This window comes from Poecilia mexicana, unplaced genomic scaffold (assembly GCF_051168715.1).
Source record: "Poecilia mexicana isolate PSO_F unplaced genomic scaffold, ASM5116871v1 scaffold_17, whole genome shotgun sequence".
NCBI lineage: Eukaryota > Metazoa > Chordata > Actinopteri > Cyprinodontiformes > Poeciliidae > Poecilia > Poecilia mexicana.
The window spans coordinates 22,420,827-22,448,335 of NW_028263386.1; the positions used below are offsets into that span (position 1 = coordinate 22,420,827).

Sequence of the window (27,509 nt, forward strand, 5' to 3'; positions counted from 1 at the left end):
AGTTTCCAATCCTTGTTTAGGAAGTTTTCCAACTTTCCATCAATGTTTTGTTCCAGGGTTGGTTGTCAAATCATCACATTATGTGGTGGAGTAAAGATTTGGTTGATACCACACAGGACAGTACTTTATTTGGTTCATAATAACTTTTCATGTTATTGTACAAGATCTCATGGTTTTAGCTATTGTCAAATTTAAGTTCAAAAGCATTTTATTGAAATGTTGTAGCTCATCTTAAGTCAAGGTTCTTCAATGGGTTGTAAATAGCAGCTTGCATTTAATGAAAGAATATTTACTTTTTAAAATTATTTTTTAGCTAAGTTAGCTAAGTTTAGCCAGTGAATTTTCATTTTATTTTTCTGTTGTTACCGAGACAAAATATAAGTTCAGATTGCTAAAAGAAAACAAACAGGGAAGGCCCTTTAGCAGTGAAGCTCCAGCTTCAGATCAAATATCAGCTTATGTGATGTGCAGCCAACCCTGATAATATGCCACCCTGGGCAGTGAGCCACCTAGCTCATATCAAAAACCCACATCGTGACCCTAAATAGATTAAGGGTCACCATGGGATTTTGCTTGGAAGTTTTCTGTTGGCTAATAAATAGAGGAGAAGTGAAAGGGGAAGTTGCTCCTTTTTTCCTTCTCTTTTTCTTATGTAATCAAGTGTTTCCCCCCAAAAAAGAAGGTAGTACTGAATCTTGGTTTCTAAAGGTCAACTGGTCACACAAATCAGCTTTTATCTGCCCGTTCTCCAGTTTTCCCTCTGCTTTATTATAAAGTTATTGCATAATCCTGTCGCTTTGACACACTCACACATATTAGCGTGTTCGCGCTCGAGCTGCTCATCGCTCACCACGAGCGCGCACTCGCCCTCTTTGACGCATCGCTTACCAAATCTTGCTTACTGGACCGGGACCTCCCGGCCCGGGGGGTGGGGTAACTTCCACAGCACCTCAGGGTGGGGCTCAGCATTGAGGCGGAGGGGCGTGTACTCGCTTTAAGTACAGCTGCTGCTCCTTCTTGGACATGAAAAAGTTCAACACGAGAGCTGCGCACGTCACGACAAAAAAGTTTGCAGCAAAACTTTAACAGAGCGCCGCGTTGACACCCAGGAGGAATAAGAAGTTTTCACCGCTGATACGAAGAAGAATCCAGCCAGGTCAGATTCGATTCAACCTCTTTTTATTGATGTTTTTTTTATATATATATTCTGTTTTATGTTCAAACGAAGCTTTATTCTGGTGTCCTGTAAGAACGTAAAATCTAAGATAATGTGTGATGCCAGAGGATGGAAACTAACTTCACTGCGGTCAATGTGTTCAGACTAATTTTCTGCTCTCTTCACTTTCCAAATTCAGTTTGAAAGTCGTTGGTTAAAGTCTTATCATCACTTTTTGGGTTGTAGCCAGCGAGCAGCGCCTTCCCCTTCAATTTTATTTTATTTTATTTTTAAGATGGAGTATTGTTCGTAGCACGTTTTGAATTCAACATCCATACATTTTAGGGCAAGTTTTTGAAAACAGGAGCGATTTTGTACCCAAAATTAAGAATTTCATTTGTATACTTTACAACAAAATAAACATGTTGATGATGTTTTTCATTTTGTAATTATCATAGGCTGTTAGTTCTTAAAAATTTTCTGATTAAAATTCACTTTCTTGAAAGTAACATAATCTATCTATCTAATGCAACTTTCACCTTCAGCTCACAGCATCTTTAGGGTTGGGTTGGTGAAAAGGAAGGCCTTCCTTTTGAATGTTTCAACTAGGAATGATCAGAATTTTACTCCATAAATGCAGGAAAGAGTCCAACTTTTGATGGTAGTTGGAAAACGTATCGCCCAGTGACTTAGTACTCATCATAAAAAAGGTGGAAAATCATACATACGAACTACTGAAATGACATGACAATGCCAATAGATGCTTTGCATGTACGCTTCACATCACCAAGCACTCAGGTCCAGTCATCTGTCATTATTAACAATATATGGAGTTGAATGGGAGGACAAAAGGATGAAGACCGCTTCATTTCAGACTCAGCTGATTCCCACAGTGTAAGCAGGAACGTTAAAGTATTTAAAAAAAAGATCAACACTGTCAAGTACATCAACTTTTGTTGTAGATTTTTGTGGTTTATTTTACTGTTATGAGTAGGAGATAATTTTCCACATTTTGCATAAATGTTTTGTGAATGTTCATTTGATGTGGAAAGCAGTGGAGGAAGAGAGCTGCTGTCTGATCAGCAGAAGAACTCAGATACACACACACACGGACACACACACACACACACACACACACCCACCCACACATACATATATGTATTTGACCTTTGGCCTCCGCTACATAGCTTCACTACCACTGGCCTTTTCCCAAATCAGCCTGCCAAGATATCTCAGAAACACTCGATACAAATATTTAAACACAGAAATCAATAAGAAAGCCCTGAGACATGTAAGTGGAGGCTATCAGTGGATTTGTCTGTTTAAACACAGATTTGGTCTTTAGCTGGAAGTGTGCCAAACGGTGGCCTCTTGTCTGGAGGTAGGCATCCCAGAAACGCTTTAAATGATAACATATGAAGACAGATAATTATTGTTCAAGAGGCATCTCAGGAAATCACATGTCTTCGATTAAAGACTGACCTTTGGTTGGCTAGTTTGGAGGGATTTTCATAAACGCATGAAAAGCAAAGCAACGCAACACATGAAAGTATTCAGGATATTTAAAAAAAAATTATAATAAAAATTTAATTATCTCTCTAAGAGCCAGATGTGTTGTGTTGAAGCCAAAAGGTTCATGTCTACAAGCGGGGGGGGAGTTTAAACATTACCAAAGCAAATATGTACACCTTCGATGCTTAGATGAAGTCATTGCGTTTGAAAGTTGGAAACAAAGCAGAGAGTTAGCCACCATATTTGTAATTCCTTAGCATGCATGAAACATTAAGCTTTACATTGAGTTGTAACAAATCAGCCGTGACTTGGCGGTAGCAATTGAGTTAGTGAAGCACTACCTTTCAAAAAGAGAGGCATGCTGTTCGTACACTGGAGATGGAAAACGTAGCTGCCGCAGAAGCAAGAGCAAATCGCACAAAGTTCTAAGAAAACCTTAGGCTAATTGCTCTAAGTAATGCCTGGGCAATATAGGGTGTTTGAAGTACTGTCACAAAATATATCCAGAGTTTATCATGGAGGAAAAGTGGTGAGTATAACAACATTGATGCAGAATGAAAATCAGAAAATAGAAAGTTCTTCGCGCAGTAAAAGTCCAGATCTTTAGACGCTGCACCATCTCTCTCTCTAAAGTCAATCCTAATATTTTTCTGACTTTGTTTTCTTTTGACAGAACCTCTTATTTCAGTTCAATAAACTGTTAAGACGTTATGATTTTCTAAGTTAATCATCTTACTGAAAGTGCCAGGCTACTATCCCTCCTTAAATCCTATGGAAGCATCCATTTATTCTGTTTATTTTTTTATTTTACAAATTAGCTTAGGTTTTGTTTAATGACTAATGATGCAGTCGACTCGGTTCACTGCTTACATCTGCTCAAAATTAGATGTAAATAATTTTTACAACTTTGTAAAGTCTGGATGGTTTTTGTTATATAGAGAGAATTAAATGAAAATGTTTTTTTTTTTAAGTGCAGTTCTGGTGTCTTTGACTAGTTTGACTTTGCTTAAAATCTGGGGTATGACAGCAAGATAAATCTTCTCCAAATGAATCTAAACTAACGATAGTTTGCAGGCACACTAAAAGACGTGATCGCGCAAACTACATTACTTTGCAGTTTATGTTTATGTGCAGGCGGGGTGTGCGGCAAATGAAATCCAGCTGCTCGTAAGAATTATGGTAGATCACACAGGGAGTGTACGCAACAAGGTCTGCAAAATCTCTCTTAATGCCTCAGGAATGCCTGAGAGTCTGATTTGGATGCGAAGTAATTGTGGGAAAAGATGGAAAAAAAGACATTTGACCTTTTCATAATGTGAAAATAGAGAGAGAAAGAGAGAGCGAGGGAGAGAGCTTGACAGATGTTGGCTTAATCACGCAAAGTGCTGCAGAGGTGGAATGAAATGTACTGCAACAAAATGTCTCCAATCCTAACTCTTTTCTGGTTTGTTTTTGGAGAAACGCAAACAAGCCTCCTTTTTAGATTTCTTCATTACAGGGTTATGAGTAGGGTTGGTAAAGTTTGAGTTAGACGACTGCTGTTTAACAAAAAATCAGGCATTACAGATCTGGGTTGCAGTTGTGTGTTCAGTTAGTTTTAATCAAGTGTTTGTTTTTGTCTGGAAATAAAATACCAATTTTTAAAAAGAAAAATGTATTAATTTTTTTCAGAATGCCAGGTGAGCGATTGACAGTTCGAAGCTCGTCGGAAATCGGGCGTTTCCCCGGAGCGGCCCCGCCCATTCGGGTGGAGCTGACCATTCAGAGCGAAGTGGGGAAGAAGCAGGAGGAGAGAGGCTGCCGTCGCTGGTTCAGGAAGATCTGCCCGTGCTGCTGCAAGCGTCAAAACAGCGAGTCTTACGATATCACGGATAAGGTGGAGTTCACCAAGCCCCCGACCCCGTCCCCGATCACGATGCCCGAGCCCGCCAAGCCAAAGCCTGAGAATGGAGAAATGAAGGAATTTGGAGGTAGAATCAAAGTCTCGTTCGGCATTCTGAAACAATCGAGCAAAACCAGACTCAACTAAATAAATGTTTTTAACCTCTCATCCGCCTGTTATCTCTCAGACGTCAAGCTCTCCGTGTGCTCAGTGGACCTCCTGAGCTCCAAGAGTGGTCCGAACAGGACGGAGCATCACACCGATCTGTACCACGGGGACGAGCTGATCATCCGTAGAGGACAGGCCTTCCAGATGGAGATAGAGTTCAACAGGCCTTTCAGTCCTGACACAGATAAAATGCACTTGGAGCTGAAAACAGGTAGAAAAAACAAAACATGAAGAAATATTACTGCAGTGGGGTTTCCAAGGTATAGTCTGAATCTCTCTGGTTCCTATTCCCAAACTTATTGGCACAGTGGTCCCAGCTTTGATAGCTCCTTCCTCAGCAGAGTCCTGTGTCCTTAAATAAGGACAATAATGTAAAGTTATAAAAATGTAACTACAGCTCAGTGGGGCAGAAAGCTGAGCAGCAGTCTGCTGCTTTGCCTGAAGGCAGCAGTTTATAGAGAGGGAGAGAAGAGTCTCTGGAAAAAAACCTGTTCCTGCAGGAGAAGGTGAAAGCAGTGAAATTATTCTTCTTTGCTGCCATCGTTATCTTCTGTAAACGCCTCTTCTCCTCTTCAGCATCTCAAACAAATGCACATCTAAATTCTGTCCTCTGTATGGCTTGAGGGGCTGGTGATTGTGAGTTTGGAAGTCGTTGAACATCTTTGTTTTGTTCCTGTTGATCGCCAAGCGATTTGGCCTCAATGTTTGGTCTTATCTTCATTACCTCCACAAATGAGTTCAGCTGCTGTAAAATCGATTGATTTTGCAGATGCTCATTTCTCTTGTGAGTGGATGCAGTCGTGTGAAAAGCAGTGGACTGAACACACAACCTTGAGGAACCCCAGTGCTATTAGAGATCTTGTTTTCAATGCGGCGTGACTGGTTCTCTCAACCGGGAAGTTCAGAAACCAGTGACGAGTGGCAGTGTTTCGGGTCGGGAGGGGACATTTTTCTCTTAGATGAGTGGGTTTTACTTAAAACAACCCCATGAAACAAACACAGCCAGTCCTCTACCACAGTTTACTAAAATGTCATAGCTGTTGCACTTGAAATTTGACCATAATTGTGCACTAGTTTGTGGAACAGAGTGGGTGGTAGCAGCACAGAAATGGGACTGCTGATGACAAAAACAATGCAAAGTTAAAGAAAAAAAAAAAACACTGTAAAAAAATAGTGTTTCTATTGCATGTGTGACCAGTATTATCTGCATGTGAACGTATACTGTCAGTGAGCCCAGCTAACGTAAAGTGTGGTCACTATGTATAACTACCACATGCATGCTGAGCTGCAATCGAACCAGAGCTGCGGCACAGCATTTGGATTCCACCCAACCATTCCTCTGAGTTAACAGTTTCCAGACCTCAGGACACCAGACACCCTCCCTCTGGAATTCACCGTCCTCATAGTACGCACTCTGAAATAAACTGCCATTACATCACTGCGCAGCACTGGTTTGCTGTCAACCACGGCTTAGGTAACTACCGTGATTTTCTCAGTTGCATTCGAAGGGGATGTTTTTACAGCAAGTGGTTGACTTGGCTCGAGTTTCTAAATTCTGGGCAACTGGACAAAGGTTGAACTTTTTTTTTCTTTTGCGGACCAAGTTGTTTCTTTAGCTAAGACATCGTGTTTTCTATTAGATTTCCTTTTTTGCGTAAATATTCATTGGGAGGAGAGGAAGGGCAAGGAGTCCTGGATGCAGTCAGATGGGGAACAATGGCTTCTCCATAAAGTTAACGCAAGAGTCAAATGAATATGATCCCCCAGCCGAGTTTAACAGAGTTGAGGCTTTAATGTTAAGCATTCAGAGTGTTTCAGAGTAGTTAGTGAGGTTGTGTTTTGTGGCCAATAAGAAAAAAATCCAGGTCATGTTAAAAAAAAACTAAAACTTTAAACAGCTTTTGAAACACAAACACTTGTGCTTTGTTTTCCAAATGGAAAAAAAAAATGCCTTGGAGGAGTTCCAGGCTTAAAGGTTTGTTTGCTTAGAAAAATTGCGCACAGCTGAGGGAGGCTGGGATGCAGATGGTGGTTTGGAGTTTACAGTTATAAAGCAGATAATAACCTGACTGTTACATTTATTTTTTCCAACTTGAAGCTGCTTTTATCTGTCTCTTCTGTGCTGCAGTTTATTGTATTTTATCAAAAGGAGAAATTTGGCTGCAATCTCAAAGGGAAGTGAAAAAAAAAAAGAAAGAAAGCGTCTTAAGCGAAATTGTGAGACGAGAAAAATGGGCTCATTTTCATATATGGTAAATATTTCACAACAGAACTGGCAGAACGCCATGAACCATTTGAACCTAAAGCAGACCATCAGAATGGTGAGAGACATGCAGCAGAATACCATTCGGTGGAGTCACCAAATCTCCACAGCAACCATTAGATGCTAGACACAATCATATTTCAGAAGATGCAATCCCTTGAGGTTTGTTTATAAGATTAAAAGTAGCTTATAAAATAATAACCTTTAAGCAGGTATTAAATACGCCTTTCATTGGGCCATATTTATCTAAAATGTTTTTTTATTGATCTGGTGTAATATTCTAATCTTAACTGTCTTGTTTTCATCTGCTGGAAGTGGAAAATAAACGTGATTGATAGAAACGAAGGCTTGAACACTTCAGTCTGTGTGTTTCCCACGATGGGTTGAGCTACAGAAATGAATTCACTTTTCAATTATGTTTTAATTTATTGACTATGATAGTACATCCAAACTGAATGTTTGGAAGCAATTCCAGAAAAAATAAACTTTTCTGTCCAACCATCACAAATGCAAATGTAGATTTTGTTAATCTCCATTGGGACTGTAGCAGTCTTTGTCTTTCTTTCGTGGAATAAGACTAAGATTGAGTGAAATTATGCTGCTACAATAAAATATGAATTGATTTTAATGCTTTTTACACATCTTAGAGACGTGTAGGTGTCAATAAACGTGGCCAGCACTGTCAACTATGAAGAGTTTTAAACTACCAGAACAAATGCAGCTATTTTTCCAAATAAGCCAATCTGTATCCAACCAAATACATTCGGTCTTGTGCCTCGTAGGTCCCTTGCCTATCGTGTCTAAAGGAACCCATGTCATCATTCCTCTGGTGGAGCACCTGGAGGACGAGCGCTGGGAGGCCAAGGTCACAGAGCAGACCTGCAACAAGGTCAAGCTGTCCGTGAACTCCCCGGCCAACGCTGTGATCGGCCTGTTCGGCCTCACCGTCACGACTCAGTCGGTGAAGGACGAGGAGCCAACAGTTCACAATCCCAGCAAGGACATCGTCATCCTCTTCAACCCTTGGTGTGAAGGTAAGCGGTAGGCGGTGAGGGAGGGAGGGAGGAGCGGGGGCAAAGGGTTTACACGGAGGTATGGTAGAAATGTGGAGGAGAGGAGGAAAAGAAGGGCTGGTCCAAGATGATAAGAGGAGACTAACATGGAAGGCTATGAAAGGCAGCTTTAGGCTGCATGCCTGGAAAATTTTCTAGAATAGTGTTGTTAGTATATCATTTCTGCAGTGCTACAGGAACATTTTAATCAGACTGACAGCAAATACCTAAAGAAAATAGTCGACTGTTTGGACATTTAATCTCCGAGTACTGATATAGTGTTTCAGACGAGTGAGAAAGGTTAGCAGAATCCAAGTGTGTGTTGCTGTCCATCAAGCAGCAGCAGCAGCATGACTGTGAGTAAGAATGTGAGTTATGTAACTCCCCTGGCTGTGACACAAAACTTTTGGCACACTTGGTTGGGTCTCTCAAGCGCGGCTGCGTTTGAGATCGAAACAAGTTTGCTTTTGAGGAGAAACAGACCATAAGGTGTCACATTTACACAATGTGCCACGCTCTGACTGTTTCCTCAACAGACAACGTAGCAAATCTCATGTACAATTAATCTGATATGAAAATGGAACAAGTTTGGAAAATATGCTCTTCATCCAGGACGAGCCTGAAATTAAAGTGCTTTGCAAAGCATCCACATCCCTTGAATTAAAAAAAAAAAATAAATTCACAATTTGTCTCATTACTGTTACAAACCTTTATGTAATTTATTATGGACACACAATTTGCTCGCTGCCATGTCTGCTGTGTTATGTGACGCTTTTTCTTCACTAAACCTTCAAGACTTGCAACGGAAAAGCTGCACTTACATTCACCTTAAATTACACACAGGTGGAGTTTGCTTACAAATTCCTTTTATTGGGACGTCAGCTTGATTTTATTTAGGGGTACCAAGTGGTGGGGGCTGACGGAAAATCCACATCGCAACAACATCAGTGCGGATGAATTCTTGTTTTGGTCTACATTAGTCTAGATGAAATTCCTCTGAGGCACAGTGTGTCAGCACTGGTTACTCTTAAAATATTTCACTTGTTAAATTTAGGCTAGCCGGTTTTATTGAGAGTTCGGTGTGTGTGTCGGTGCGACGAGCGCGGTAAACACACCTTTAAATCAGAGCGAAGGAGGAAAGCGCATTTGTACCGTGTGGGTGTTTTTTATTGCCGCCTTTCGGGCATCTGCAGGACAATCGGAGATTAACGATTTTGCTCTCCGACTCATTCCAGAATTTCAATGAGCCTCCCATTTTCTGCTGTTAAATTGAGGCGTTTAATGACGCGACGCTTCATAATGTGGTTTTCTCTGAACACCTCCCTCTCACTGAGTCGAGAAGGAGAACCAGAACGTAGATTCTGTTTGCCAAAAGGGCATTGAAAATATCAAGTCCTTTGCTGCGGCATACATATTTCTAGTGTCTTGAAAAAGGGATGTAAGAGCGAAAGGAAGACCATGGTAACTCTGGGCGACAGCAGAGATGCAGCGGTCAGGTGGAGGAATCTGTCAACAAGACAACTAGTTACACAAATCTGGCCCTAATGGAAGAAAGACAAACACAAAGCCATTATTGTTAAAAAAAAAAAAAAGAAAGAAAACTAGCTGTTTAATTTTAGTTTTCAAAATTAAACGTACATTCTGTACATTCCCCTGAACACATCATCTCCACTGTAAGACAGTAGAGTGGAAACCCACTTTCACAGTGTTAAATCTCCCTTTAGCTACGGCTCTAAAACTCCCAGCCTCTCTTGGATGAATTGCTATGTGCTGTTGAAAGTCAGAGTTCGTTTTATCTCCTCATAGGCAGCGCTTATTATTTTACTCAGATAAGAAAAGAAAATGAGCTTCATTGTTTACCGGGATGGGTTTGGCAAATGATCCGTGCAGGATATTTGAAGGAGAGGAGACCATGTGCAGTGGAGCAAACTAAAAAAAAAAACCCCAAACAAACCTGAGCTTGATATAAAAAGAATAAAAAGCTGTCTTTCATTATGGTTGTGCTTCTTCTGGAGGCGAGCCCAATCCACTTCTATCCCTTCCAATCTCTTCTTCCTAAACCCAAGCTCTCCCTTGTGCTCATAAAAAAGTCCAAATCCAACAATTACTGTATAAAATGCCACGGGGCTGAGTTCGGAGTGATCCGTGCAGCTGGGGAAAACCTGCTTTATTCCTGGCTTTTTATCACATCCATGTGTATTTCCTGATTCTTTTTTTTTTTGCTATCTGCTGACCTGAACCTCACTCCTTTCAGTCCTGTTTTTGAGCCTCCTCCTTCACATCCTCCTGGACGTTTCTTCCCACATTCTGGGAATTTTAATTTTTTTTTTTTTTCTGTAAGAAGTGAAACAGCCACGACTGACAGATCCTGCACTTTCACCTCTGCATGTTTTCTCCTTTAAAAGTCCCGAACACACACTGGGTTATTCTTTGCTCCCTCTTGCCCCGCCCTTCCCTCCTCTCTACTCTCCTAAACATAACTTCCCCTTTTTCTCCCAGTTGTCTCCCGTGACTGTTCAGTCTTTTTTCTCTCTGTCTTTTTTCCACCCGTGTTTAATCACACAGCTGATAACAAGGGAGGAAAATAAAAGTTGGAAAAAGAAGTTGCTCATGTGAAGTGGCCCACGCCCACATTTGTGGCACAGATTTCTGTCCAAACAGGCCGTTTCCCATAAGCCACAGAGGGCCCCACACTGCAAGGTCCATGGATTCATTGTGTTTCTTAACCGTTTCCTGACCTTGGGGACTTGGTCCAATAAAATGAGAGAAAAAGTCACATTCTTAAGCGGTTTGGTCACTGGTTGTTGATAAAACCGGAAATTTTGGGTCGTTTTCACGAACGGGGCAACGCTCAAAACTGATTCTACCGGATTGGAGGAAATCTGAAAACTGCCAGCTGCATTTCCTGTAGCTACAGTAATAACTTCATATCTCATGTGTTTGTTTTATTTTTCTAGAGGACACCGTGTTCCTGGATGACGAAGAGCAGAGGAAGGAGTATGTGCTGAATGACACTGGGAGGATTTACTACGGGACAGAGAAGCAAATCGGAGCCCGCACGTGGAACTTTGGGCAGGTACGGACTAGAAGCTTGTCTTTATGAAGGATTACACAGCGCTGTCTACCTGTAAGGGTTCTCCCATCTACTGTAGCTTTAAAATAAAGTGGAACATTTTTGGAGATTTTCCACATGGCCCTCAAAACAGAGCAAGAGGCTCGTCTGTCAGAACCTGATAAGTATGAGAGAAACAGAATGGCGTATGGACAAGTAGCATTAAAGCTACTTCAACTCCAGCTAAGAGTAATTTTTAGAGGTAACAAAAAACACATTTCTCTCTTTTTTTTAACAAGTAAACAAGTAAAATTTAGGAGAAGTGTGGAGTTAATTTGTATTCAATCCCCTTATGTCAAAAACTTTTTCAAGCCTCATTTTGCTAAAATTATAGCTGCAGGTCTTTACATTTTCAGAGACATAGCTCATGCTCAGTCAGACTGGGTGGAGAACATCACTGGAAAACAATTTAGTCAATTTAGATCTGGACCTTTTCCAGTTTACTCTGATTTTCTAAGTCTGACCCAGACTTTCTTTAGCAGGGGATCCAGTCCCCTGCTAAAGAAAAACAGTATTCTCCCTCGTTGGACTATGTCGGTGATGTACTTTTCAAATTTTTGTCTGTAAAGATTTTAAAAAACTTTGCTTCCTTCTCCTCCACCTTCACAATTTCTTCACTTCATTGCATTTTGTTGATCTACCACATTAAACTCTAATAATACGGTGTGATTGGTTATATGTCACTCAACAGGAAATGCAAGTTGTTGAAATTTAATCTCGCTTTTCTTTTTCAATTCTTTTTGCTAGTTTCATGAGGGAATCCTGGACGCGTGTCTGTTCATCTTGGAGAAGAGCGACATGCCTCCGTCCGGCCGAGGGGATCCGGTCAATGTGGTCAGAGTCGTATCTGCCATGGTGAGCAAAATGCATACAATATACACGAGAACATGGGATGTAAATGAAAACAAATGGGGAAAAAGTGCAAATAAAATTTTGTTTTCAGATAAACGCCCAGGACGACTATGGAGTCCTGGTTGGGAACTGGTCAGGGAACTACTCTGACGGCGTCTCTCCTGCAGCGTGGAGCAGCAGCGTGGAGATCCTGAGGAAGTACCACTCCTCCACAGGAGTTCCCGTGAGATATGGCCAGTGCTGGGTCTTCTCTGGTGTCACTACAACAGGTGAGAGAGAGAAGAAAAATAACACAGAAGCCCACAGAAGTGGGCAAGGATGGCTAGAGTGGCCAAAAATTGTACTAAAGTTATATATTTTCAATATATTTTTACTCACGTAAAAGCAAAAAGTCCAATAAATGTCTCAAGTAAGAGTAAAGCAAAAAAAGTGTTTGGTAAAAAACAAACATTAATCATTTAATATTTAGAAATTACATCAACAGATGGACGAAGGTATAAAGTTATGTGGAAACGTTGGTATTTTAAAAATTGAAATGAAATTAATTTTACAAAATAACAAAATCAGACAAAAGAAAACAAATTTCCAAATCAGTTTCTTTCAGTATAAAACTTGAACAAAAACTGCATGTGTGTGTGTCTGTGTCTGGCGGATATTTGGTTAAGATAAGAGATAAGCTTGTTCGTAGTGACATTTCATAATAAAGTTACTCAAGTAAAAATGAAAAGTACAATATAGAAAAGTTTTGTTTTTTTTCCACAAGAAATGACTCCAGTAAATGTAACTGAGTAAATATCACTAGTTATCACTCAACTCTGCTTGTGGGAGTATGTGTGTAAGAGAGTGTAGGGAGTGTTTGAACCAGAGTGGAAGGTGAAAGTTGTTTGAAGGCATCTGGACGGAGCGGACTGTGCGAGTTTTTTTGGAGTCTGGAGAATCGAAAGAGGATCCTGAGTAATGTCTTCTCGAATCCACCAGCTCAAACAATCAACTTGATTAAGAATCCAAATATTTTTTCTGATCTCAACCAGGCCCTGTGATGAGCTCTTTCTATAACTCTGAGCGTGTATTCGGGGAACTTCACATGATAGCTCGCCGACTTTAGCGCGTGACACCGAGAGCAGGCCGTAGCTCATCTATAGCCTAAATCCAACAGACTGGCATTCCTGTCATACCTGCTACTTTTGTCACAAACTGAGCTACATGTGTTGCCTTCATTCAGCCAGAATAATAAAATTCACTCTGTGAAATATATAAAAACTACATCCGGTATTACACTCTGTGCACTCGGTTCAGATCAATTACAAAAATGTACTCGCAAACGTCACTTTTTGACACGTTCTCTGTCTTCTGATTTTTCAGTCCTGCGGTGCCTCGGCATACCCGCCCGTAGCGTGACCAACTTCCAGTCTGCCCACGACACCGACGTGTCCCTCACTACGGATGTTTACTTTGACGAGAACATGGAGCCAATTGAGCACCTCAACAGTGACTCTGTCTGGTAAGATAATGAGCCTTTCACTGACAGGCCACCATTCCATACGTCCATACCATAAGAACATGTGTGAAAATGCCAGCTGCTAAATACATACCTCTGGAACGGACTTTAAATTTAGGTCCTCTCCAAAAGCACTCCCCTTACTCTGGAATGCTTAAGTGTAGTCATGTGCTTTAGTTATTTGCAGCTCGTTTCGACCCACAGAATCCAATGTTCTGTTTGATATTTACTAATATCTCCCCATCCACATATAAAATAATCCTTGGGGAAAACAAGAAAAATCTCCCTTCCTTTCCTCCACAGATGATTTATGGAGAAAATAGGATTGTTTTTGCCATGAAGCAACCAGATATCCAGTCAATGCATCCCCAACATTTTTATGTTCTGGTGTTTCTGATGCAACTTTCTTTGTGAAGAAAGTTGCTTTTTAATAAACCCTTCATCCCTAACAACTAGAAAGAAAGCAAGAAAGTCGATCAAAACATCACCTTTGGTTTACCTGTGATCAAACCTCCTGTTTCCAAACCCCCTGCGTTATAACAGTCAAATTAACTAAAGGCACGAAAAGTCCACTTTATAAATAACAACGCTTCTGTTTCGTAATGACGGAGCTAAGTGTACTCTCTCAAACATTTTTGCCTGTAGGAATTTCCACGTGTGGAATGATTGCTGGATGGCCAGACCAGACCTCCCCCCTGGCAACGGAGGCTGGCAGGCTGTTGACTCCACACCCCAAGAGACGAGCCAGGGCACCTTCCGCTGTGGCCCAGCCTCTGTCAATGCCATCCGCTCCGGTCATGTCTACCTCAAACACGACACGCCTTTTGTCTTTGCTGAGGTAAGCAGACTATTTCACAAGATCCCGATTGTAAACAGAATCTTCTAAGGATTTGCAGATAATCTCTTTGCCTAGAGAAACTTGTTATTTCGATTTGACAGCCAATATTTAGTGCTGTTGGTAAGGAGATGCCAGTAAACATCTCCTTTAGAGGATTTAAGGATCATCTAATAGAATCAAAAACAGTGTAATTAGTATCTCGAGCCTCTAAGCTGTAAACAACTGAGCATTAAACAGTGTTTTCTCATTTCATCAATTGTTAAAGCTGATAATCCTTTTTGGTATTTGACTCTCAGGTGAACAGTGATAAAATCTACTGGCAGAGGAACCTTGACGGTACTTTCGGTCAGATCTACAGTGAGAAGAAAGCCGTTGGGCACTGCATCAGCACCAAAGCAGTGGGCTCTGATGAGCGCGACGACATCACACACCTGTACAAACATCCAGAAGGTACTAAAAAGAATGTTTTACTTGAACCATATCAGTTTAATATTACAGCAGTGCCCTAACGCTGGACAGAATAATTTCAGAAATATCTTTTGCTATCATGAAATTATCATTTTCACGAAATTGTTTCCTGTCCAGAGATTCCTCCCAAACTACACAACTTTTCACATGCATTTTAAAATCTGGAAATGTGTGTCGCTGCCTGCCTTTTTTTGGGCGTACGATTTCTGGTGTAAATTTACATGGTCCTGTTCACTTTCCTAATTATTCGCTTCCCGGGCAGAGTCTGAGGAGGAGCGCATTGCGGTGGAGACAGCTTGTCGGTATGGCAGCAAGCCAGACGTCTACTGCACTCCTGCAGCCGAGGATGTGAGCGTGGAGGTGAAGATTGATGGCGAGGGGCCCAGGATGGGCAACGACGCCAAGCTGAGCATTGTGGTAAAAAACCAGAGCTCACAGCCCCGCCAGACGACTCTACACAGCCAGGTGGCTGTCATGTACTATACTGGCGTCCTGAAGAACGCTATTAAGAAGGACAAGATCCCCGTGGAGCTTTTGCCCAATGAAGGTCTGATTTTCAAAGTTCTTTTTTATGTTGTTTGTTAAAATGTGGTGCAAATTAATGGTTGTGATTTTTTTTTTCAAATCTGCAAAAAGAATAAAAAATTGGGGGCTTGTCCGGGATTTTATGTTGTAATAATAATTAAGTCCTGCCACATTTTTCAGTGTAATAACAACTAATGAGCTATTCTAAGATGTTTTCCTATCCAAGTACTAAACAGGCCTAAATCATTTCAGCTTTCAAGAACAGAGTAGAGCATGTGGGTTAAGCATGTTATAGTGATAAATGTAACTAAATTAAAAGGGTTTCATCATGTGGTTGTGAATGTCACTAAGTTCTGTGTATGTAAGGTGTGTGTAGCAATAAGTGTAAAACTGGCTTTATGTGAAAATAACACTAACAAAAAGAGGAATAAATAATCAAGCTTATGAGCAGAACGTTAGTTGTCAAAGAGACTTTAAGCAACATTAGAACTCATCGGACCTCTGCTGTTTCATTTCACCCTCATAAAATTGTCACAGAATAAAGATAATTGTCCAGTCCAACGTCAAGACTTGGAGCACGGGCTGCAAAAATGTTTCTGTAAATGTTCTTGTCCTGTTAGCTAGCAATGCTAGATAGTAAAAATATTTTCTGTTGGTCAAAAATGATAAAGTGAAAAAGTTACTGTAGGATCAAGAGAATGTTGATATACAATTATAGTACATTGTTAGGTCAGACAAAATAGTTTGCAATACAAGTTTCTCTTTAGAGTTTGCTAACAGGGGCTACTAAAAATCTCCTGATACCATATAGAGTTAGCTGATAAAAATATGTATTGACAAAAATGTAATTTTGGAAATTTGGGAGAGTTCAGTTGGTAAAAATGTATTTTCCTCTCCACACACAGAGAAGATTATTGAATGGGTATTGCCATACCAGCACTACCAGAACCAGTTGGTGGACCAGGCTGCTCTGATGCTGACACTGTCTGGAAGAGTCAGTGAAACCAAGCAAGTGTTGGCCAACCAGACAACCTTCAGGCTCCGTACGCCTGACCTCCAGATTACGGTACAATCTCATTTTGTATTTGCATTTCTTTTTTAAATCAAGCATAGCAAACACAAATTCAGTTTGACTGTTCAATTCAATTTCTTTTCTTTGATTCATTTCCACTTCATTAAAAAAAAACAGCCTCTGGGTGAAGCTGTGGTTGGTAAGGCGATGTCAGCAAAGATTACCTTCACCAATCCGCTGTCACGTGTACTGAAGGATGTCGTGTTCAGGGTGGAGGGCCTGGGCCTTCAGAAGGGCCATGAAGTGGTCATAGGGTAAGAAAACTTCTTTTTTTCTGTATCTCTTTCTTTTTACTGTTCCTTGTCCCTTTTTCGACTAACGTTTGATTTCTCCTGGCGTGTCTCAGTGATGTCGGAGGCCAAGCTACAGTAACAGTGACAGAGCACTTCATCCCCACCCAACCTGGACCCAGAAAACTGGTGGCGTCACTTGACTGTAAACAGCTAACACAAGTGCATGGAGTAGCTGACATCATGGTTAACGAACAATGAGAATTTCTAACTCTACAAAGCGTGCTAAGTTCCTGTACCTTAAGCAGTCCTATTTATTATTTACTGCTACAAATGTAAACAATTTTGTCATTGTGAACAATGAAATGACAATTAACCACTGTAGCATTATCAGTATTATTATTATTATTACTATTTTTTATTTATCTATTATAAATGCTATCACTTCTCTCGTGCATGCAGAAGGCATTGAATACATGCAACACAAAACAGAGGCTTTGATTAACAAGTATTAAATATGTAAGCCTATTTTAGTGAAATGTAAAACACTGAACTAAAACTTGTGAAGGTTCACAGTGGGGCCATTCTGTGGTTATGTAAATAATGTCCTTGTGTATTGTTCATTTAGAATGTCTTAATGTGAAAGTTACCGACAAAATGAACTTCTCATGGCTCAAATGAAGGGAGAATCTCGCGTCAGGTCTAGAAACAGACGTATGCAAATTACTGACGCTCTTTTTCAGACGTCTGTTAACACTTTCTTTTCTTTAGCATTTTAAACTGCTAAAAGACAAAAACAAACTAAAACAGTTAACCAAAGGCAGAGAAATCGAGGCTTAAGATGAATTTTTCACTAAAAGGTTCCAAGTCAGAGCCGTAGATAACCTTTGTTTGACTGCTGAATTGCAAATCATTTCCCCTCCAGAAGATATTCTGGATTTCCTGTGTGCCTCTCCATCATCTGGTTACAATAACACCGACATCTTTGTCACACATTGCAGATAACTTGCTCATTCAAACAGAAACCACAACGACTGGAGTGCAGAACAATATGATTCTCATTAGGGAAGGGCACGAACCTGGCTTTGGTTGAGTCTATCGGTCTTTATCTCAAAACTTTGTCTTCATTTAGATTTACTGCAGTCAGAGCTACTTCCCTTTTTCTGCACCTAGATTATTTTCCTATAAATTGAGATTGCGCCAAAAATGCTTTTGTTTTAAAAGATTTGTGATTGGCCTAACAGCTCTCAGTGCCAATTTACACATGCCAAACGGGGTAGGTCAACCCTGTGTTAGCGTGTGATTGCACAGAACAGGAACAATGCGATTCAGTAGTGCTATTACTGATTAGACCAGTGGCTTCGGTTTTTCAAGTGGATTTTAAAAAGAAGCTGAGCAAAAGGAGAAAATCAAAGAATATCAGATTCATTACCCCAGAACAATTTGTGAATGAGCTTTTTGTACAAACAGTAAATCTTGTGCAGAAACATCAACTTAAACAAAGAGTGAACATATTGGTTTGTGATATCTGATGATTTTTCTTTTTTTTTTTTTTGTCTGAGAACTGGATCATGCATAATTCTAAAAACCAAAACAAAAAAGAATCTGCTTTTTACGTAAGTTTGCATCCAGAATCCTTGATTTCTCAAAATGTCTTCCTGTTGTGGCCTCTTGAACTACAGCACTCAGTGTACAATGTGAAGAAAACTGTCTGTACTAATATTATTTATCTATTTTATCTATCTGGGAGGTTTTGTATCATTTTGTTGTGACAATAATAAAGTTCACTAAAACTTTGATAAGGCCTTTTCCCCTTTTCTTCTTGCCTTTTAAACAAGACTAGAGGGATGGAACTATGCTTCTACCAGGAAACATCTTTGCACATTTTTTGCAAAACATTTTGTTTGCTGGATCGTTTTTTATATTATTCATCTTTCATCATTGCAGATTTAAAAAAAAAAAGAAAGCAACATAATGACAGGATTACTCAACAGTGAGTATGGCTTTCTGTGCAAGTTGAAACAGACGGCACGCCTTAACTGCATCTCATCGTCAGGAAGGCTGATGTAATCCCAAATGCTTTGGTCTTTACATCATCAAAGCACACATTTAACAGAACAAAGCTTTAACAGATTTTAGAAAGGAGGTTATTTTAAAAAAATGAGCACACCAATAATCTGTTAGATTAATCTGTTCTATGATCAACCCCTAATTGTGCTAGAAAAACGTCACCCGCTATCCACACAGTGAAACTTGGTGATGTCATTATGATGTTTGGATGCTTTTCCTTAACATAGACAGAAAATCTATTAAATCTATTCAGGTTTAATGGAACATTGATGGAGATAAATGCAAAGTGTTGACTAGTGTGGCTGATTACATATAAACATCACACTTATTTTTATTTGTAAAACATTTTATTAATCACATATCACTTTCCTTTCTATTCTCAATTATGCTCTACTTTAATTTGCTATGTCACATATAACCATAATAAAATATGTTAAGGTTTGTGGTGCTTCAATGAAAAAATACCAAGAAATATCACAAGGTGTATAAATATAAATATAATTTTAGCTACAGTATGGCTGTCAAATGAATACTACGAGTGGAGTCTGTGTGTGAATTGTCCTCCATATCTGTGCTGTCCCTGTAATGTGACCACTGGCTGACAAATTAAGGACATTTTTCTGCTAAAATGAGAAGGAAAAAACAAAAATAGACCAAACTGAATGGATTTAGTCCTCGCTCAATCTCCTGTTTTCTGCTGTTTACTACAGTCTTAATAACCTGAGTGAAATCAGGGTTATGAAAAGAAATAAGCAAAGGTTTTCCGTCTTTTCAGTGTTCCTAGTTTAACATGAATTTCCTGGTACTAATTGAGATTTAGATTTTTTTTTAGAATCCATGTTTTTACAAATCAATGATTCCAAAGGCCAGTCTTCAAATACTTTCTGTCGGTTTAAGTTATTTAAAACAACCCTGGGTGTCTCTGTAAGGACACGTTAACTGGCCAGCAGTCCTCTCTTGCAATTTTTAAAAGATATTGAGTCTGACTCATGTCAATTTTTAATGAGTTAATCGTCTGACCTCACTCCACCTCTGCACCAAACTTAATGAAGATAAGTGGTAGATTCTTACTGACAGACAGGCAAGCTGATTGAACCGAAGCGACTTCTCTGCCAGCGCATCTCGGACTCGGCAGCGCAGAGCAGGACGTGTGGACACAAAATGAATCCGCAATGAGACCTTGAACAAACCGCCGTGGCTTTGGGTGAGAGGGGAGACATTATTGTCTGTAACAGCTTGTGGCAAAGAAGAAGCTGTGTAAAATATTTTTTAAAGCTTGTTGATATTAGCTAACAGCTAATGTTTTCCTATTAGCTAACAGCTAATGTTCTCCTATTAGCTAACAGCTACCCGGGACATTGCTCATCCAAGTGCTGTCATGTGAAAAGTTTTTTTTTTTTTTTCTGAATTATTTGGGACTTATGGATATTCAGAATTACCTGCAACAATACTAAACAATTCAAGCATAACAAAAACTGAAAAACAAACCCTTTAATTTTTTTCTTTTTCTTTTTTTTTTTTTTTACAAAATATATTTAAAAAAATCTACGTCTGTGTGTATTTCGGTTTTACGAAACAAAACGAGGCCAATTTTTGTGTGCAGCTACAACACAGAACAATTTAAGCATTGATATTCAAACAGTTCTTTATGTTGAACCTTGAGTCAGAACCCATGAAAAGTAGAACCTAATGGAGAAATGGGGAAGATGCACACAAATATGTCAAAGATCTTACTTTACAGACTATACTTTTTAGAAATAGATTGCGAATGGAAGAAATTTCACTTTAATAAAATTGTTGGCTCTTTTATTGTTGCATCAAAGGTTCTATAAATCCAAGTTTTACTTTTATTAATTTTCGATAATGGACTTAGCGTGTTATGAATGTAAACAGGATTTAATAATAAAACACTACATTTTCTTGTTTTTTAAAAAAAATCTTTGTTTTTCACCTCACTGTCTAATATGAGGACATCAGATTTTACATCTTGCCTACAATTCTCAATTGAATTTAAGTCTAGACTTTGACTGAGCCCTTCTCACACATGGACATGCGTTGATCTAAACCATTCCATAATAGCTTTTTTTTTTTTGTCAAATTCTTGCCACTCTTCCATAAAAGTCGGATTCACTGTAGAACTTTATTGCTCAAATATTCACCGGTCACCACGTGAGTAAAGTTAAGGCCCAAAACAGTAATAAATATGTAAATATTGCAAGTGTGGGGACTGAAAACATTTAAGATTTATTGTATGTTTTCAGTCATACTGAACCGGAATGCTACATAAACATTGAGTGCTGACCTCTAGTGGAAAGGTAATGTAGTACACCACTGATTGCTGGTTTGGGAAACATTGTTTTTTTTACATATGTAAGTTTGTAGGTTATAAAATACAGCTGTGTGATGATGTAAAAAGGAAATAAGATACACAGAAGGCAAAGAAAGAACACCTTGTCAGGCACATAATAAATTATGAATCAGTGGCCATCTGGCAGCTCAAAAAACAATAAAACACCAGCATCCTAAGAGGCGCATCTGGATGTATTGCGTTAACCAAATATTCAACTCAATAAACATCTTGAATTGTTTGGTTAGCATTCTGTTTGAAAACAGTAACCAGTAAATCATGTAATAAATACTAATGCGAACGTACTAAATAAACCAGCCATGAAATATGAGCAAAAGAACGATTTACAGGAATAAAAAAAAAGAAAAAAGAAAGAAAGACAGCAGAATTACATTCAGGTTCATTCAAATGCCTCAAAACAGAACAACTCAAGAGTGCTTCGCATGCACAGGCTCCGGAGCCGAATCCGCCTCGACGACTTGTGCAGATACAATGCAGAACCTCCAGGTCTTTTGGAGACACACACATGCCATCAGTCTACAGATTTACATATGTTTTCCACCACTCTGTTGAAGTCGTCTGGTTGATCAGCGTAGACGTGGTGTGAGGCGTCCTCTACCAGCTGCAGAGGGGAACGGTTTGAGGGAAGCAACACAAAATACACAGCTAGTTACCGACTCACAAAGTGCCTTGCTAAAAGTATTAGTACAGTTTGGACCTCCCCTCCCGCCCCATTCTGTCATTTTACAAACTTCAAACTTCAATATTTTTTGTTTGGAATTTATGAGATAGACCAAGCTATTCCTTTACTTTTCACAATTTTGCACTACCATACTCTCTCTTGCTTTGTCAAATAAAACCAAAGAAAAACATTGATTTTTGCTGTTGAAACATGCAAAAGCCCAAGGGGTATGAATAAATTTAGAAGGCCCATTAAGTATTGAAGCTCTCTTGCGTCCACTTACCAGCACTTTGGTGTGGGCTTTGCCCCTAATCTCGGCTACTCTGTCACCAGATGAGCTGTCCACCCAGGATCTAGCTCCATACAGCATAGTGACGGGCATGGAGGGCGGCAGAAGATGTACTCGCTGCAGCATTGGCCTCTTAGCCCACCCTAGCGTTTCTGACATGGCCCGGAAACCTATCTCCCCACTGGGAGAAGCAGAGGAAACAAAAAAGGAACAGCATTCTTATGTGTTACATTTTTATTTGTGAAAATCGGTGATGGAAAAGGGACTTCAGGACTTTGCTTGGCCCTACCTCGGAGTCTGTGCGTTACAGTGGTAAATGTACTGCGTCATTGTGTCATCGTTAAAGAGATCCTCGAATTTCCTTTTGAAATCGGGGCGGAACCGGTTCACCAAGCCTGGGCCTGAACGAATGAAGTGCAGATAGTGAGATGAGGATGGTGGAACATTTGATATAACACATAGCAGAAGCAGATTTACATTTCCACATGCGTACCCCATGGGCCTGCAGCTCTGATAACAGCCAGCGGGTTGAAGAGGGAAAGAATCGAGACGATGGCTTTTGCCCATCTGGGAATGGTGGGCCTCTTCACCGCCTCAGCGCTCTGATCCTCGCTCTGCTGGGTCTCTGGTTTGCCTCGCTCAGGGAAACCCCAGGGGTCCACCAAGATAAGGTGTGACACTCTGGAAACATATTAAAATAAAGACGCTATGCGGCTGATACGTGCATCAGCTCGTAAGCAGAGAAAGGCAGTAGTGTATCACATTGAATGGCCACTAGATGGTCCAATTTTAACTAAGTAATTTTACTTAACAGATCCTAGAATTTTTTGCACAGTGATGTTACCACAACGGACTCACGCTATATTGCTTGATTGACTGCAAAAGACCTCCAGACAGACTCTGCGGATGGGGCCACTGAGGTTTTCAGATTCCCCAGTGAGGCTTGTACTAAATGGCCTCATCACTACTGACCCAAAAGCACAAGAAAAGTCAGCTCCATTTAGCTCAAAACTACATCAGTAGAACAAAGTAGCCTTATCTTAAGGCTTGTGTTCTTTGCGAAACCTGGAACTTTTCAAATCAAGCATGCAGTACGTTGAGGATTCAATCATAAATCAGGAAATCCTTGGAGGAAAATGTCTAGTCATCTGTGAAAAAGGTGAATCTCTGGTGTTGTTAGACCTTCAAGCAGGGCAATCACCTCAAGGAGCCACTAAGGCTTGATTTCAGCAGAAGATACTAGAAAGAACAGCTTAGTTACCTGACTTGAACTCTTTAAAAATGTATCTGGTGGGATTTGAAAATGGTGGTTGCAGCACCCAACGCCAAGAATGTCAATGAACTGGCAGGCCAGAGCAGTCTAACATTTCCCAGAAACTCTGCTATCTGGCTATGAATCATGTTTGCAGCATGTTGGGACAGTAAAGGGTGCTCCTGTTTATTGCAAACAGCTGATAGTTTTAATATTTTGACAAACTTTGATATTTGATAATCTTAATTTAGAGTGACAGTTGAATAATTATAAGCAACCACTGGCTACATACACAGTAAGCAAGATGGTAATAGAGGTAAGGCATTTTTGATGAGTACTGATGGAGAACTGCAGTAAAGAGTTCTCCATCTCCATCTGATATAGCAACTGATATAGCATATCAGTTGCTATATCAGCATAGCAACTGATATGCTGCGGGTAGACGCTTTTCTCTCTCCTACTATCACAAAGGAAAACATGAAGAGTTTACTTGGATTTTAGATGAAACTGATGTTTAAAATCAACACAGTAATGTTTCACCAGATATTCTTCCATGGCTTGCTCAGATATCTAATCAAAGATTCTTCTCTATTTATGCTGTCTTGTGAAATGTTATTGGACAGCCCTGAGGAATGTCCAATTAATACAAACCGTTTGTACAAGATATAGATGGTAAGGATATCACAAATTATGCCAAACAAAGATTTTGTTAAATCGTTTTACCTGCCATAAATGTAGCTCAATCAAAGGTTGTTAACATTGGTCTGTAAACCGAATCTCAGGAAACACAGAGCCGTGGACGATTACCTGGAAGGGTGCTGAATTGCGTATGAGGTAGCCAGGTAGCCCCCCAAACTGTGCCCCAGCAGGATCATGTTCTCCAGACCAACAGCCTGCCTCCACTGCTCAATGGAGTCCACAAACTGCTCCTCTGCCTTGGCAGCGTCTGACGGGAAGCTAGGCCTCGAACTCCTGCCAAAGCCCAAAAGGTCAAAGGCGTAGACAGTCCGCGAGCGGCTCAGGGCGTCCAAGTTCCTGATCCACAGCCCTACCCCTCCTCCAAAGCCATGAACCATCACCAGGGGAGTCTTAGGTGCTGGGCGAGAAAAACAAAAACAAAAAACAGGAACAGGAAGACATGCATCTTCTGTGAGCTGTTTCTTATTGTAAACTCTTGTAGTTTATGTTTTCACGCCTATTTCCTTCTTGTGAAGACTATTCAAGAATCTCGTTACCTTGTTCTGCAGATTTGGGAGTCCCCTTGTTGGTAAGAGACAGAGTCCATATGCGGTCCTGGTTTGCGAGGGTCACAAACCTGGCCCATAAATCATTCTTAATACCTGTTGAGAGGAGCAATGAAGCAGTAAACTGCATTTTCTAATCAATACTCAGTGGTTACATAATCAGCCAGCACAGTATCTGTCAACACAGTCTTACAGGCAAGAATCTTAGACTCTGTAGTCTTCAACAGGGACATGGAGGTCGGACGCCAGGAGGGCCACCAGCTCCAGAGTGAACTTGACCTAATCAAAGTAAGTGGAAAGAGAAGCATGTAAAGAATGAGGAGATTGCAGATAGCACAGGAAGTGTTCATCACATGGTGAATGCAAAATATCAATGCTTAAGGCACAAATACGGGGTTAGTCAATGCTATCACTATTTGCATAGTATGCCCACACACTTAGAGAGAGACAAGAGGGTGGGAGGAGTATTACAGAGAATCACATTTCAAAGCCACTTTGCTTTAAAATCACGTTCAAGCCACACACCCATAGCAACAACAAAGTAATATTTAAACGGCTTTGCAAAAGTCTTCTTACCCCTTTACCTTTTCCCCTGTTTTTCAAATTAAATACAATTCCAATGGGTAATATTGAAATTTTATGACAGCAGCAAAAATACTAACAATTATGAGGTGTAAGACAAAGGATTAATTATTTGTAAAGTGTTTTAGAAAACAACACTCTGAAAAGTGTGGTCATTACTCTGCTAGCTTCGAATAAAATCCAGTGAGCAAACAGCATCATGAAAACCAAGGAAGATAAGAAAGTTTAGACTGACAGATCATATATTGGCAACGTTAATCAGATAAGCAACCAGGAGACTCTGGAGGAGGTGCAGAGCTCCATGACTTTGTCACAAGACCTGAAAGGAGAACCATTAACTGTCCACTTTACAAAGCTTGCTAATAATAAATTACTATACTACAACGAATCTGAGCATCTTCAGTCAGAGTCTTCTTCAGATTCGCTGTAATACAGACTGCTACATGAGATCTTTCCCGCCAACAACCATCGCCACCTTCAATAACTCTGTGAAGAATCTGAATTAATGAGCTACAACATTTAACTTCCCTTTGGGATTAATAAAGTATTTTTTGAATTTGAACTGATTTCGAAGAAGACCGCCGTCAGAATCATCTTCTTTCTCTTCCACTACATAGCTACGTACTACTTTGGGTTAATCTTTCACAGAAAGGGGAAAAAAACACAACTGTGAACAATATTAAGGGTTTGAATGCTTTGCCAAAGGCAACATGCATGTTCCCATAGTCTGTTACTTCTTATTAGTATTTTGTAACAAGGCAGTTCCCTATAGGGTTCACCTCACCTGTTTGCTTTCGTCTCCAATCTGAAACAAAGAGTGATGAAACTGAGCTGAGGTGATTCATTCATCTCCTTGATGAACCAAACTGATTAAATAAAGGAGTCAGCCATTACCTTTTACCATATCTACTCCACCTTTACCTCTACCTCAGTTTCCTAACTTCTGTTGTAAAGATAGAAAATTGGGGAAAGGGGGAAGCCAGCAAATAGAGAATGCCAGGTGATGCCATCAGATAATAGAGGGAGAAATCTGAGGCAAAGGTAAGAGCTGCCACCTGCACCACCAATAAACAGTGCAGTTCTCTGAGTCACTGCAGATTAGTGTCAATAACCTCTGATCCCGTTTATTCATCAAAAGCTAAAGGCGTGCTTGTCAAACATGTATGCTCTGACAATGACTGTTAACTACTATTAATAATGGAACACCACCAACACAGGGGCTCCAGATTTATAATTTAAACTTTTATACAACATCAGATCCCTGCTAAAGATCCCTGATGTTAAATAACATCAGCAACTTTTCAGATGATGTAATGTTACATTAAGCTACATGAAACCAATGAAAGTGCTCGATGATTTAAATCTAAACTTGGAAACAGTTTCTACCACCGTGACGCATCACTCTTTTTATTCCTTAGTGACATCAACAGTTGTTTCGATACATCAATTTATTATTGTTATTTCCGGAAGTTTACTTAATGTAAGGAATGACGTTAGGCGGAATGGTACTGTTAAAGGTAAGCGAAGTTACTCACTCTGTCTCACAATCGTTCTGGATGGGAGCTGGAGCTGGAGCAGGATCCATTGGCTGTTACATTCAGATCAAACTAAGTCACATACGAATTATCATGCGTCTTCTATGAAATGACATTAGACCTGCCGTCTTGTTTGCCTATGTATATATGTTTTGTAACCAGTGCATTCCTACGTCATCTGACCGGGTGCAAAGATCGTCTCTTGAAGCATGCAACTGCAAGCCTTCAAGACATTGGATTGTGTCTCGTATTTTTTTGTGTCGAAAGCGTAAATGCCGTTGCGATTAAACATGAATGTAATTAAACACACAGTTACCAGTGTTTTTGTTTACCAATAATCCGTTCGGTTACAAAAAAAAATGGAAAAATGAAAACAATATAAAAAACAACAACCATATAACATATTTTAAATAATGTTTTGCTGTTGTTTTGTCAAAAAAGTAGACCAGAGAAAAAATGTATATTTAAAAGAGTGTATCTAATTTATCAGCTCATTTAAAGAGAAATACACTAGAAATAAATCAACTAAATTGTATATTGAAATGATGTTGGAGTACAACATCGTTTTGTTTCTACCTCTTTGCTCTACGTAGCTAGACGACGTAGAAGACGTAGACCCTAGACTCGCTACGTCATCGCGTCTAAGCTATCGTGAGTGGCAAGTTGGAAACTTTGCTAGGTTTAAAATTAATTAATTTCTATAAATATAAATGTGTGATCATAAGCCATGTGTTAATTGATATAATAATTGATATTGTATAAATACTGATGTTATTTACCGCTACTGATTACGAAAATCAAAACAAAACACATCCATAACGAAACACAATGTGGTTAAAATTTAACCTAACGTACCTTAGGTTTGCTATTCTGTTTTTCT

The 27,509-nt window shown here is 39.8% G+C and overlaps 2 protein-coding genes across 3 annotated transcripts; one reads left to right on the plus strand and one right to left on the minus strand.

The window, feature by feature from the left end:
• The first annotated feature begins 991 nt into the window (after positions 1-991).
• Positions 992-18,430, plus strand: tgm1l1 (transglutaminase 1 like 1). The gene is made up of 14 exons (XM_015010438.2): positions 992-1,156; positions 4,340-4,638; positions 4,738-4,929; positions 7,764-8,015; positions 10,991-11,109; positions 11,893-12,000; positions 12,089-12,266; positions 13,360-13,498; positions 14,141-14,333; positions 14,630-14,783; positions 15,064-15,348; positions 16,232-16,392; positions 16,516-16,652; positions 16,745-18,430. Exons 2-14 carry the CDS (start codon positions 4,341-4,343, stop codon positions 16,887-16,889), a joined length of 2,361 nt encoding a protein of 786 aa, XP_014865924.2. The 5' UTR covers positions 992-1,156; position 4,340; the 3' UTR covers positions 16,890-18,430.
• A 2,389-nt stretch (positions 18,431-20,819) lies between these two features.
• On the minus strand, positions 20,820-26,810 carry abhd4 (abhydrolase domain containing 4, N-acyl phospholipase B). Of its 2 annotated transcripts, XM_015010439.2 has the most exons (9): positions 26,630-26,810; positions 25,879-25,899; positions 24,706-24,791; positions 24,504-24,608; positions 24,076-24,364; positions 22,510-22,697; positions 22,306-22,417; positions 22,011-22,197; positions 20,820-21,667 (listed from the first exon to the last, which is right to left on the minus strand). In XM_015010439.2, exons 1-9 carry the CDS (start codon positions 26,677-26,679, stop codon positions 21,578-21,580), a joined length of 1,128 nt encoding a protein of 375 aa, XP_014865925.2. In that variant the 5' UTR covers positions 26,680-26,810; the 3' UTR covers positions 20,820-21,577. The 2 variants fall into 2 exon arrangements, with proteins under 2 accessions (XP_014865925.2, XP_014865926.2); XM_015010440.2 differs by lacking the exon at positions 25,879-25,899.
• Between the last annotated feature and the right edge of the window lie 699 nt (positions 26,811-27,509).

Bases quoted from the DNA above. Each gene is read 5' to 3' on its own strand.
- abhd4 (XM_015010439.2), bottom strand. From the start codon at position 26,679: ATGGATCCTGCTCCAGCTCCAGCTCCCATCCAGAACGATTGTGAGACA. The intron at 24,792-25,878 runs GTGAGGTGAACC...TACTTTGATTAG, and splicing joins TTGGAGACGAAAGCAAACAG to GTCAAGTTCACTCTGGAGCT. The intron at 22,198-22,305 runs GTAGGGCCAAGC...TGCTTCTCCCAG, and splicing joins TGTAACGCACAGACTCCGAG to TGGGGAGATAGGTTTCCGGG.
- tgm1l1 (XM_015010438.2), top strand. From the start codon at position 4,341: ATGCCAGGTGAGCGATTGACAGTTCGAAGCTCGTCGGAAATCGGGCGT. The intron at 12,267-13,359 runs GTGAGAGAGAGA...CTGATTTTTCAG, and splicing joins CTCTGGTGTCACTACAACAG to TCCTGCGGTGCCTCGGCATA. The intron at 16,393-16,515 runs GTACAATCTCAT...AAAAAAAAACAG, and splicing joins CGCCTGACCTCCAGATTACG to CCTCTGGGTGAAGCTGTGGT.